The sequence below is a fragment of the Physeter macrocephalus genome, chromosome 16 (assembly GCF_002837175.3).
Source record: "Physeter macrocephalus isolate SW-GA chromosome 16, ASM283717v5, whole genome shotgun sequence".
Lineage (NCBI taxonomy): Eukaryota > Metazoa > Chordata > Mammalia > Artiodactyla > Physeteridae > Physeter > Physeter macrocephalus.
In genome coordinates, this window is record NC_041229.1 from 69,560,909 (window position 1) to 69,573,986 (window position 13,078).

General features: G+C 44.2%; 1 protein-coding gene across 1 annotated transcript in view; it reads left to right on the top strand.

The window, feature by feature from the left end:
* INSC (INSC spindle orientation adaptor protein) overlaps window positions 1-9,600 on the top strand; it is a 124,488-nt gene extending 114,888 nt beyond the window's left edge. The window contains exons 11-13 of the mRNA XM_024118906.3: window positions 1,166-1,321; window positions 2,820-2,896; window positions 9,195-9,600. Coding sequence (XP_023974674.1) covers window positions 1,166-1,321; window positions 2,820-2,896; window positions 9,195-9,323 — 362 coding nt within the window. The 3' untranslated portion in view covers window positions 9,324-9,600. The remainder of the gene's footprint in view (window positions 1-1,165; window positions 1,322-2,819; window positions 2,897-9,194) is intronic.
* Window positions 9,601-13,078: the final 3,478 nt, after the last annotated feature.

The following is a 13,078-nucleotide window of genomic DNA, read 5'->3' on the forward strand; positions in this document are numbered from 1 at the left end:
GGGAGAGGCCACAACAGTGAGAGACCTGTGTACCGCAAAAAAAAAAAAAAAAGAGTAAGCTTATAATAAGCTTCAGCAAATTGTTGTTATGCAGAAATGTGGGCCCAGTGTTCTCAGATCAGGAAGTAATTTTTCAGATGCCAGAAATCTGGATTTTTATGGAACTCTCCCAATTGGCATATTAGCAAAAACTTTTTAAAAAATTAGACACTGCGTAAAGCAAGAAAAAAAGCAAAAATACACCTGTGGGCCATATTTGGTTGAATTTCTAAGCTGGCAAGTGCCACTCTGTGCAGGAAAGAAGGGTGTAGGCTGTGGCAGCTGAGGAATACCTCCCACAGAAGATGGACTTTTACTACAACCTGCAGGATGGGTACGATTTAGATGGAGAGTGAGAGGCAAAAAGACACCCCTGCAGAAAGAATTAGATGGGCAAAGGCATGACGTGGGAGTGGATGTGGGTGTGGTTTTGTAGGCCAATCAGAGGACAGATCTGGCTTCAGGGAAGAGTAGAGAGGTTCTCAGCTGACCAAATTCAAGCCTAAATGTCTTGGTCCAACTACTCCACTCTCTTCCAGTACATGATACCCCTCTAAAACATTTGATCTAGTGGTTATCCAGTCTAGGTTTGGGTCACCTCCCACCAGGGGGGCCCATTACCTCTGGACCTGTCTCAGATGCAACCAGCATCAGAGGTGAAGAGGTGATGGAGGGTAACCAGATTATGTGAGTTCTGATACCAGCTCCACAGCTACTGACTGTGTGACCCTGGGCAAGATACTTCACTTCTCTCTGTGCCTCAAAGTGAATTATTATATAGTACTTAGTTTATGAGGCTATTGGGAGGTTTTAGGGTTTGTGCATTTACTGTGTATTTAGCACAGCAGCAGGGATGTAGTAAAAGCTCAGTAATAGCATTTAAAGGAAATTAAAAGGATATCCTCCAGATGTCCCTTCCAGGGGCATAGTGACTTGGTATGTGGAATCAGAGACTCCCCCAGGGCAGAAGGAGAAGAAGAGGAGGACTTGTCCAAGTTCCTCCTGTGGTTGAGAGCCCCGAGTCATCCTGACAGCCTGTGCTTGAGCCTATAGCTCCATGCAGCTGGCCCCTAGAGGAAGTCTCCCTGCTTGGGCAGCTACCAACTGTTCATCGCTTTCCACTCAGGGGTCCAGCTTATCATGGGCCTGCTGTCTGAGAAGCCAAGGTCTGGGACCCCCGCCGAGGTGGCGGCCTGCGAGCGAGTCCAGCAGAAGGCTGCAGTGACCCTGGCCCGTCTCAGCCGAGACCCAGATGTGGCACGGGAGGCCGTGCGGCTGAGTTGTAAGTGGTACTGGCTGTGTCAGGGGGGGAGAGGGGCGCCGGGGCTGGGAGCAGTCCTGATTTCATGGTGGCGGTGGTGACGGAGGACTCAGAGCAGGGCCGACTGTGCTGGGAGATGCTGGCATGGGGGCCCAGGGTGAAGCCCCAACTTAGCCTCCTTTCCCTTGGGGCTGAAGCCAGAGAGAGGAGGAGTCTAGAGAGGTTTAAGTTGGCCAGAAGAGTGACTCACTTGTAGGCTTCCTGTTAACAAGGACCCCATTCACTCATTCATTTTCTCATTCATTCATTCACTCAGTTATTTGCTTACTCATTTGTTTACTTATCCACACATTCATTCACTCAGGAATTCATCCATTAACTCATTCATTACTTCATTTATCCACCATTAACTCTTTCATTAAATCACTCATTCATTCATTTAGTCAGTCACTTATTTACCCAACAAATGTTTCCAGAGCACTCACTCTATCGTAGGCTCTGTTCTGAGTGCTGGGCATATAACACTGATTATAACCGCGTCCTAACCACAGCAGCCTATAGCCTAATGGAGGTGGCGGATATGGAAAGAAAAATTTGCACTTGAGTATCACAGAGCGATGCTCAAAGGATGTCAATGGCACAATTGGCACACAGAGGAAGTAGCCCACACTTATCCGGGTGGTTCAGATAATGTTGTAACAAGGAGGTGACTCTTCAGCTGTGGCTCCGGGAGTTATTCGGCTGTGAGAGCTAGGAAAGGGCACCCAGGTAGAGGCAGGAGATGGCGGTGTGGCCGACCATCCAGGCACTTGGAGGACAGCAAGAGGTGGCCTTGGGGCAGCAGAGAGTTCTGGCTCCAAAATGACTTTATGGAGGATAAATACATACATACAGAATCTGTCTGCATACCTTTCATTACTATCTTATAATGAGTTATTTTTTTCCATTGTTAGAGTTTGAAAAAGTCAATTTGCGTTGAAAAGCAAAGTCATTTATTTCACTGTCCTCTGTAAAGGCTTAGGAAATATTAGTGTACTCAATCTGTAGTCTTCTATCATTTTAGCCACAATATATTTTCTGACTCACAAGGGCAGTTGCGGGTGGAGAGGTACTAGGACGTTCCACTGATAGAGATGTAAATGTTAACTATAGCTGGTAAAATCAGAAGAACCTGCATGGGAAGTTCTTTCTCAGGACAACCTGCAGTATCTCCTGTGGCTCCTTCCTCCACACTGTGGGCGAACTCCATCCTGGCCAGAGTTCCGGCGCTTAGGGCGTTGGTTTTGATGCTCCAGCTCATCCTGGCCCTGACCAGGGTCCATTCACACCTGAGGGAGCGGAAAGTCTCCCCGACAAGCTCCTCAGGGAGGTTTAGCCCTCTTCTCTGCCGATTGGCAGCCACCTCCCTCCACAGGACCCCGTGCAGAGGACTGTGTGTGAGAGATGGGAGCACCTCTGGGTCAGGCCTGGCCAGGCCCACCCCGACCTGGGTGTGAGGGTCTCCCCGTGTCTCACGCAGGTATGTCCCGCCTCATTGAACTCTGTCGCTCACCCTCCAAGAGGAACAGCAGTGACGCCGTGCTGGTGGCCTGCCTGGTGAGTTCCCAGTCTTCCCCCAGCTTTCTTCCTGGGCTTTGGGGTTGCAGACCAGGGACCAGGGGAACAGGCTATGCCACGACAGCCTTGGGTAAGCCAGACAACTTATTCTGGATTTCCATTTTTCTCTTTAAAAGAGTAATACTTGTTTCACTTAATTCATAAGATTGTGATGAAAATTATATGAGGTCATATATGTGAAAAGCGGAGGCCTGGGGAACCCCCATTACCACACATTTAGTACCTTTGAGGTCCTGGGGGATCTAACAGCAGGTCTAGACCAGAGGGGCCCAGCTGGCAGGATGCTGGGTGGTGGTGGTGGTGATGCTATGGTGCTTGCAGCATGTGGTAGCTAGGGTAAGATGTCTTCTGCCTGTTCCAAAGCGGACACTGTGAGAAAGCCTCCTTTCCTCCTCAGATAGAGCCCCTCTATTGGTTCTCTTCCAGCTTCGTAGCTCCCTCCTCCTTTGTGGAGTAGGACAGGACAGGACAGGGCAGAGGATTATTCAGCCAGTCCCCAGGATCTTCACCCCCAACCAAGCTAGCACATCCTGGGAGGTCTCCACCCAACTTCTTGATGCTTGGGTCCACCAGGAAAGTACCAGCAGCACCAGATGGGGAACACACGACTTGTCTCTATATCCTCCCTGCTGGGCTGTATTAAATCCTAGAGCAGAGCAGTCGGAAGCATCCAGGAGCAGGGAAGACCATCGTAAAAGCCCTTTAACTTCCAGAAGGGGGTGCCAGATCTTTGATTATTTGTCCTCAAAGACTGTGCAGGAGAAGGGATGGATCTAGAGGTCTTTCAAGCTGTTTCACAATAAAGCCCCTTCTCACCCAGTCCTTTTTTTTTTTTTTTTTTTTTTAAACTGAGCTCATCCCATTTCTGGGAGCTCCTGACAGGCATTGTATGGTGGTAGGAGCAGCAGGCATTACAGTCAGACACACCTGTCTTGGTTGTACCATTAATGAGCTGTGTGACATTGGGTAGGTCACTAAGTGCTGTACATTTTATTCAGTAAATATTTGCTAAGTGATTCTATGAGCCATGCACTCATCTGGGCTTTGGGGATACAGATGTGGGGGAAAAAATGACAAAAATTACAGCTCTGATGAGCCTTTTATTCTGGTACATGCAGAACAACCTTCACGCTTTTTGTGCCTTGGGTGATCTGGAGAAGCTTATGGACCCCTTCTCAGTATTAGGTTTTAAATGTATGAAGTAAAATATATAGAATTAAAAGGAAAGCAATCATATTAAAATAATTATTAGACTATCAAAACAGGTGATACATTTATATATATATATATATATATATATATATATATACTTTTAAATTAGCTCCTTAAATAAAAGCTAGCCTCAAGTCTTCACTAGCAACGAGCATAAATAATATTGAAGGTACCGCCAAAAACTGTAATTTACTGAACCAAACTGGGGTCTGCTTGCCCATGCACAGTAAAGCCAATCGACTGACACCGGGTTGTGGTGAAGGAAAGTGCAGTGGGTACTGCAGGTTGCCAAGTGAGGAGTCCAGGTAGATAGGGCTTAAAAGGCCCAAACTCTCCGAAGGCTTTCAGGGAAAGTTTTTTAAAGACAGGGTAAGGGAGGGGGGTTGTGTGGTGTGTGATGAGCTCGTGGACATCCTTCTGATTGGTTGGTGATGAGGTAATCAGGAGTCAGCATCTGGTTCCAACAGGTCTGGGGTCTAGGTGGGCAGCATACAGTTAACTTCTTCCACCTGGTGGAGGTTTCAGTATCTGAAAAAGAGTTCAAAGGACGTGGCTCAGAATTTTATCTATATCCCCTGAGGAGGAACTAAAGGTCCTTGACTTTGTTTAATGGCTAAACTCTTATTAGTTTGTCTTGCTTGACTGTTTGTTTTCCTTTCTTTCTGCATTTTCTCACTTCTCTGATTAAATGTACTCTTTGGAACTCGGGGAAGCCTAGGAGACTAAAGTTTTTCTACAGACAAGAGACACGTAGAGGATATGGAGGGGGATGCTGTTCCAGGAAGGCCCCATACGGTCCTGCTCAGTTACAAAAGTGTCTGTGATTTCTACTGGTGAACAAGTAGCAGGCACCGCTGAGACATCTTGATCCGTTGCTACATTCACACACAGCTGAGGGAAAGGCTGTTTCAGTTAGAGGGCAGTGAATGTAAAGATGTAATTTTTTTCTTGCAAGTTCACAGACCTTAATTTTGTCTGGTCTAGTGAGTAAATGGAGACAGTTAATACCTGGCAAACACATAATCATTGGCCCCAACTACCTTATCTTCACAACTTGGGCAGCCAGCAACTGCCTGACACTGAATAGGCCTGAGAAAATGTTGAGAAACTATAAAGCTCCTTTCAGACACGTGGGCTTGTTATGATTCCTTTTCCATTTTTATCATTAGTTCGAAGGAGAGCACACAGAAGGGCTTGGCCTCTATTTTCAATCACTTGAAGGACTTTCCGGTGCTAAAGGGATTACATTTCTCCTTGTGGACGGGTTGTTGGATGCTGAATACAACCCCTTCCTTCTGAATCCATCCTTCCTGTGGCTGCTGGCCTCATTTTCCTCATGACAGTTTACAATCATGACCTTTCCATGAGCACCCCTTCCCTGGTTCCCTGCTACCTATGGCCTACTGTCCACATGCTTAGCCCTTCACAGCCTGGCTGTGACCGACCTGGGGTCTGAAGGCCATCCACTGCCTCCAGGCCCTGTCCAGCTCGGGTCAGAATGCCCTGAACCACCCTGACACTGTGCTTTGGCCCTTGTCCCAAGCAGATGTCCTCTCTATAGCTCTACCAGCACCGCCTTCAAGGCTCATATCAAAATTCTCCTCCTTGAGGCTTCCTGGGAGTTCTCTGCGGCTTGGACCTGCCTGCTCGGATTTTGTTTTCCCCAGCAGGAAGCATGTTGTGTTATCCTGTGTTTTAGGTGTTATAAGGGGAGGCTCTTGGAATTCAAACACAGGCCTCCTGACCATCTTGTTTCCAGCCATGCTTTCTCCCCTTATGTCTTGTGGCCCTAGTCATGCTACCCTGGCTCATGGGAGGGGATCTGTATTTCTCCCCCTCTACCCTGGCACCTTCTCATGGCTGGGTCCCTTTTCCAGCTCTTGTATCTCCATGAGACCTTGGGTTTGGTGACTGTTTCTTGCTTGGCTGAGGGACTGACGGACTTGTCTTCCCATCCCCCAGCCCCCAGTGTTGGTGGGTGTTTGTGATTTGGCTCCCAGAAGGGGCTCCATACTTGAGTGCAGCCCCCTGGCTTGTGAGACGGGGGCTGCTTGGAGCCTGGCCTGGCGGATGGAGCTGGAGGCTACCTCTCCTGCCCCTCCCCAAAGCCTTCTTCCCAGTTTCAAAGACTCTATTCAGGTGAAGGGAGGACATTTCAATTATCATCTCCCACATCTGGAAAAGTGGCAGCATGGATTGCCTCTTGCAAACAGAATTGATTTTTCCTTAATGAAGCGGCTGTCAGTGGGCTACGGGGCTTGTTTAATTCTTGCGTGTTTTCAGACTGTCTGGGAATGAGATGCTGGGAAGGTGGTTGTTAACCTTCTGAGGAAAGCGGAGGCCAAGTAAAAGCCTTCAGAAGGGTGAAGGATCCTTTGAGCTCCTGGATGCTGAGGAGGGGGTGCTCTGAGACCATTTGGGTTCATGATGAACCCTGCACACTTTCTGAGGACCCTGGGGAGAGGAGGGTATCTATTTGCCTTCATGGTGTTTTGGGTCTGTTTCTAGTTCTCTCTCTTGTGTTTTGCTTTTGCTTTTCTCTCTGTCTAGAGGTTGCCTCCTCCCTCAGGGACGTTTCTCTCTCCTTCTTTCCCCTCCCCCATTCTTTTTATCCCCTTAGTCCTCTCCCCCATCTCTACTACCTCTTCACCTCCTCCTATCTCTCTCCTATTATCCTCCCACCCCCAGGGTGTGCTCTCTTTTTCTCTGATACCATCTCTTTCTCTCTTGATCTCCCTGTTATGCTTGGTCTCTTTTCTTTCCCAAGTTCATCTCTCTCTCTCTTTTTTAAAAAATTAATTTTTGGCTGCGTTCGGTCTTCATTGCTGTGCATGGGCTTTCTCTAGTTGCAGCAAGCGGGGGCTACTTTTCATTTTGGTGAATGGGCTTCTCAGTGCGGTGGCTTCTCTTGTTGCAGAGCATGGGCTCTAGGCACATGGGCTTCAATAGTTGTGGCTCACAGGCTCAGTAGTTGTGGCGCACGTTCTCAGTGCGGTGGCTTCTCTTGTTGCAGAGCATGGGCTCTAGGCACATGGGCTTCAATAGTTGTGGCTCACAGGCTCAGTAGTTGTGGCTTGCGGGCTCTAGAGTGCAGGCTCAGTAGTTGTGGCGCACAGGCTTAGTTGCTCCGTGGCATGTGGGATCTTCCCAGACCAGGGCTCGAACCCGTGTCCCCTGCATTGGCAGGCGGATTCTTAACCACTGCACCACCAGGGAAGCCCTCTCTCTTTTAATAGTTCGTTCTTGTTCTGTTTTTCTGATGCTGTCTCTTTTTCTCTGTCTCTCTGTTATTTTCTTCTTCTACATTTTCTCTTTTCATGGGTTTATTTTCTATCTATTTCTTCGTCTCTCTTTTTTTCTTTCCTCTCTTTTGCTTTATTTTTATGTTTGATGATGTAAAATGCATCGATGGTTTTATATTCTCAAATCTGTGGAAGATCCCTGGTTCCATTTTTACTGTAACAACTCAAAGGTAGTAAGGTTATTTCTTCCAGTTGGAGCCCAGAGGAATCAGAAAGTGCAATGGTGTTCAGCCTTTTAGCCCTTAGGGAAATCATACCCTAGGAGAGGCAGGACACACTAGTTAGAGACAGTCTCCTGGAGTCTCCTTCCTGCCACCAGTGTCTAAGACCCTGCTCATGTGAACAGAGATGCATATCCCTTCTCCTTGAACCAGCTTGGACATGGCAGTGTCTGTTAGTCCAACAGACAACCTAAGCCATCCTCTCTTTTCACCAACTTGGTGATTTCTCAGCAATAGATTACTTCTCATGTCTAGGTAATGAGCTATATGTTTGCCTTGTACTCAGTATAACCTAGTGTCCTGGGCTTGCAGCATCCTGTCTCTGTGTGTGTAGGTATGAGGGCCCTGGAGTTGGGGTGCTGTGTGATCTTGGGAAGGCCACTTTCGCTCTCTGAGTCTGTCTCCTTATTTCTAAATTGGAGATCATGATATTTACCTTGCTGTATCCTGCGGGGATTAAATGAGATACTATGTAGACACTCAGTAAGAGTGGGCATTCCTCCTTCTTTGCTTCTTCTGCCACTCAAGATAGTCCCCTCTCTGTTTCCCAAGGGAAGGGCATCCTTAAGCTCCCACCTTGTTCCTTGCTCTGTTCAGGCTTGAGAAGATGGAAGGAATTAATATTCATTGGGCACTTAGTATGCATGGCCTCAGCTAACTGGCAAGGAGGTCTAGGTAGGTACACAGCTCACGTTTATAGTTTCAGTTTACTCTAGCTGTAGAACTCAACATTTGTTCGGTTTCTTTTTTTCAGCATACCTTTGTAGATACAGAGAAAAATAAAACAGTCTCTATCCTTGAGGAGCTTAGAGTCTGGTGTGGGAATAAACATCTAAAAAACAGTTGAGGAGGGGTTTCACATCATGGGAAAGATCTGAGCAACGGCACATGGATGTAAAACAAGATGGTGTACTCAGGGAAGAGTGCAACACTCAGTGTATGGGGACCTGGGCAGTAGTTTCATTCTGCCTGCACTTCTCTTTCCTGTTCATCCCCATCTTGGTGGCAGAAATTCCATTTCCTTCAACTTTATGACCCTCCTTCTTCTCTCTCTCTCCCCTCCTTCCCATCCCAAAATGCTTTGCTCAGAACCTTGCTGAATTTATGGATAAATGAAGAGCCCTTGCTGTTCTAAGGTTTCTATAGAGACCTGGAAGTGAGAATATAATTCCACTGATGCTTCTGGCAGTTCCAGTCTCTAAGATAAATCTTGAACTTAAATATATCACTAAATTGACCAAATCCTTAAAATGACAGATCTTCAAAACAATCAGTTTCCTAAGATGACTGAAAAACCAAGATGGCAAGACTATTAAGATCATGAAAACTTTCAGATGACATCCCCTTTAGTGATCAAGGTACCATTGAAATCAGGTGACTATGTAATAAGGTTGCTATGGTGACCAAGTGACAAAAAGGACCATATCACTAAGGCGTCAAGGTAATGATCAGCTCAAACTGGCTGGTAAGTGAGCCACTTACTGAAATGCATCTCTCAGGGAAGTTGAAGGCCCAGTCTGATCTCTTCTGTTTTCTCCTCAGGCTGCTCTGCGTAGATTGGCTGGGGTCTGTCCTGAAGGCCTCCAGGACTCTGACTTCCAGCAGCTGGTCCAGCCCCGGCTTGTGGACTCTTTCTTACTCTGCAGCAACATGGAGGAGAGTTTTGTGTAGCAAGTATGGGATACGAAAGGCATTCGGCCTCATTCTTAAGCCCCCTCTGAGTACATACCTGTGAACACACCTGACCACACACCAGCCCCCTCACCTCCTTATTTATACTTAATTTATTTTTTATGTGAAATTAACAGAGGGCTAAACATTATAGCAACATCATCAGGCAGTCTGTGGTCCTTGGGAGTCTTTTATGTTTTTATTTTTTGACTTCTGTGACTTTTCAGTTGCAGATGTTGAAATGCATAATGGCTAATATGACAGATTGTCATGGGTGATTTCACTTCCTTTTGCTTTCTCTACTCTCACTATATAACCTTGCCTTATTTTTTTTTAAATCTGATAACAAGAGTATTTTAGCTGTCCAGCAGTTTTTCTTTTTTTGAAAGTTGGAATTGCTCTTTCTAAAAGATTTTAAATGAATTTCATAGTTGGACAGAATATACTGGAAGTTCTACTTTTATTCTTTAATAAATGAAATCGCATGAAATGTGTCTTGAATTTTCTGATTAAATTATGTCTTAGGCTAACTTCTTGCTTCCCAAGTTTTCATGCCACAAAAACTTTCTCAACTATTAAAACTGCATAGAAAATATATTGTTTTCATTGCTGCATAAATGGGTTAATTTCTGAGTGATTTAGTGAGAAATCAAAAGGTTTCCAAAGTCCCAGGAACTCAGTTTCCCTTGGCTTGCTCTTCTTTAACCTCTTGGTAAACAGTATCCTCAGATGATGAGGTTTTACTGAAAAATACCTCTTCAAAAGTATACTGAAAAGTAGTGGTGTGCTGGAGTTGGCTTATACCAGCTCACAAGGGACAGTTGTAAGGAATTCCTCCCAACTCCACATTCAGTGAGCTCATTTGGTACCTTGTAACTGGAAATACTGAGGGTATTTATACCACATAAATTGGAAGATGCTACAAATCAGAGTCTTTGTGTTGTTGTTTCTTTTCCCACAGAGCTGGTTTACCAATATCGTTGTTTGAAAGTATCACAAAAATCTATGAATATTTCTGAAAGATTTACTACTATTGTGATATGATTTTATGCAATTCAAGAAAGTTTTGAAATCCATTACATCAAGAGGCTAAAAGAATTACATGATCATATCAATATATGCAGAAAAAGCACTTGATAAAATACAGTATCCTTTCATGATTAAAAAAAACTTTCAGTAAACTAGGAATAAAGGGAAATTTCCTCAACTTGCTCAAGATTATCTACAAAAACCCTACAGCTAACATCGTCTATGAAGCTAAGAAACTCAAAGCTTTCACAAAAGATCAGGTACAAGGCAAAGATATTGTCTCTCATCTCTCCTTTTCAACATCATACTGGACATTCTAGCTAATGCAATAAGATAAGGAAAAAAACCAAGTAGGTATGGTGATGGGTTGGCATACTTGAAAAACAGGATAACCACAAATCAAAAACATATAATAGACTCACAAGAAAACAAAAAGAAGAAAACACAAGCATAATACAAAAGAAAACCATCGGGCTTCCCTGGTGGCGCAGTGGTTGAGAGTCCACCTGCCGATGCAGGGGACGCGGGTTCGTGCCCCAGTCCGGGAGGATCCCACATGCCGCAGAGCAGCTGGGCCCGTGAGCCATGGCCGCTGAGCCTGCGCGTCCGGAGCCTGTGCTCCGCAATGGGAGGGGCCGCAACAGTGAGAGCCAGCGTACCACAAAAAACAAAACAAAACAAACAAACAAACAAAAAAACAAACAAAAAAAGAAAACCATCAACCACAAAAGAAAAACCAAAAAGAAAAAAAAAAGGAACAAAGAAGAAATACAAAATCAACTGGAAAACAAGGTTTAAAGTGGCAATAAATATATATCAATAGCTGTCTGAAATCTCAATGGACTAAATGCTTCAATCAAAAGGCAGAGTGGTAGATTTGATTAAAAAAAACAAAAACAAAACCAAGAGCCTACGGTATACTGCCTATAAGAGACCCACTTGAGGGCAAAGGACACATAAGGATCGAAAGTGAGGGGATGGAAAACACTTCATGCAAACAGAAATGACAAGAAAGTGGGGGTAGCAACATTCAGATAAAATAGATTTTAAAACAAAGACCATAAAGAAAGATAAAGAAGGACAGTATATAATGATAAAAGGATCAATACAAGAAGAGGATATTACACTTGCTAACATATATACACCCAATATAGGAGCCCTTAAATACATAAAAGAAATATTAACAGACATAAAGGGAGAAATTGATAGGAATACAATAATAGTAGGAGACTTTAACAGACCACTCATATCAATGGAATGATTTTAGAGACAGAAAATAAATAAGTCAACAGAGATCTTAAGTGATATAATAGAACAGTAAGACTTAACTAAGTCTTAACTTACCTTAACTATATTTTCAGGATATAGTATCCAGAAAACCAGCATACACATTCCCTTCAAGTAAGTGCACATGGAACATGCTCTAGGACCACAAACTAGGGCACAAAACAAACCTCAACAAATTTAACAGTATAGAAATTATTTCAAGCATCTTTTCTGACCACAAAGCCATGAAACTAGAAATCAAGCACAGGAAAAGAAACAAGAAAAAAGGATTACATGGAGACTAAACCACACCCTACTAAAAAACCAATGGGTCAATGATGAAATCAAAGAGGAAATTTAAAAATACCTGAGACAAATGACAAAACACAACCATACAAAATCTATGGGATGCAGCAAAAGCAGCTCTTAAGGGGAGTTCATAGTGATACAGGCCTTCCTCAAAAATCAAGGAAAAATCTCAAACGACCTAGCCTACCACCTAAAAGAAGTATAAAAAGAAGAACAAACAAAACTTAAAGTCAGCAGAAGGGAGGAAATAATAAAGATCAGAGAGGAAATAAAGATTTAAAATAGAAAAAATCAATAAAACCAAGAGCTGGTTCTTTGAAAAGGTAAACAAAATGGACAAACCTCTGACCAGTATCACTAAGAAGAAAAGAGAAAACCCAAATAAAATAAGAAATGAAAAAGGAGAAATATCAACTGATACCACAGAGATACAAAAAAACCATAAGAGAATACTATGAACAATTATATGCCAACAAATTTGACAACCTAGAAGAAATGGACAACATTCTAGAAACATACAGTCCACCGAAATTGAATCAAGAAGAAATAGATAATTTAAACAGACCAATCACTAGAAGTGAAATAGAAACTGTAATTAAAAAAAAAAAATCCCTGCAAACAAAAGTCCAGGACCAGATGGTTTCACTGGGGAATTCTACCAGATATACAAAGAAGAACTTACACCAATCCTTCTCAGACTCTTCCAAAAGATTGAAGAGGAGGGAACACTACCAAAGACATTCTATAAAGCCATCATTCTGATACCAAAACCAGATAAAGACACTATCAAAAAAGAAAATTACCGGACAATATCTTTGATGAATATAGATGCAAAGTTTCTCAACAAACTATCAGCAAACTGAATCCAACAGCACATAAAAAAAGATCATACACCATGATGAAGTTAGATTCATCCCAGGGTCACAAAAATGGTTGAACATATGCAAATCAATCAATGTGATACACCACATCAACAAAAGATAAGACAAAAAACACATGATTGGGGCTTCCCTGGTGGCGCAGTGGTTGCGCGTCCGCCTGCCGATGCGGGGGAACCGGGTTCGCGCCCCGGTTTGGGAGGATCCCACATGCCGCGGAGCGGCTGGGCCCGTGAGCCATGGCCGCTGAGCCTGCGCGTCCGCAGCCTGTGC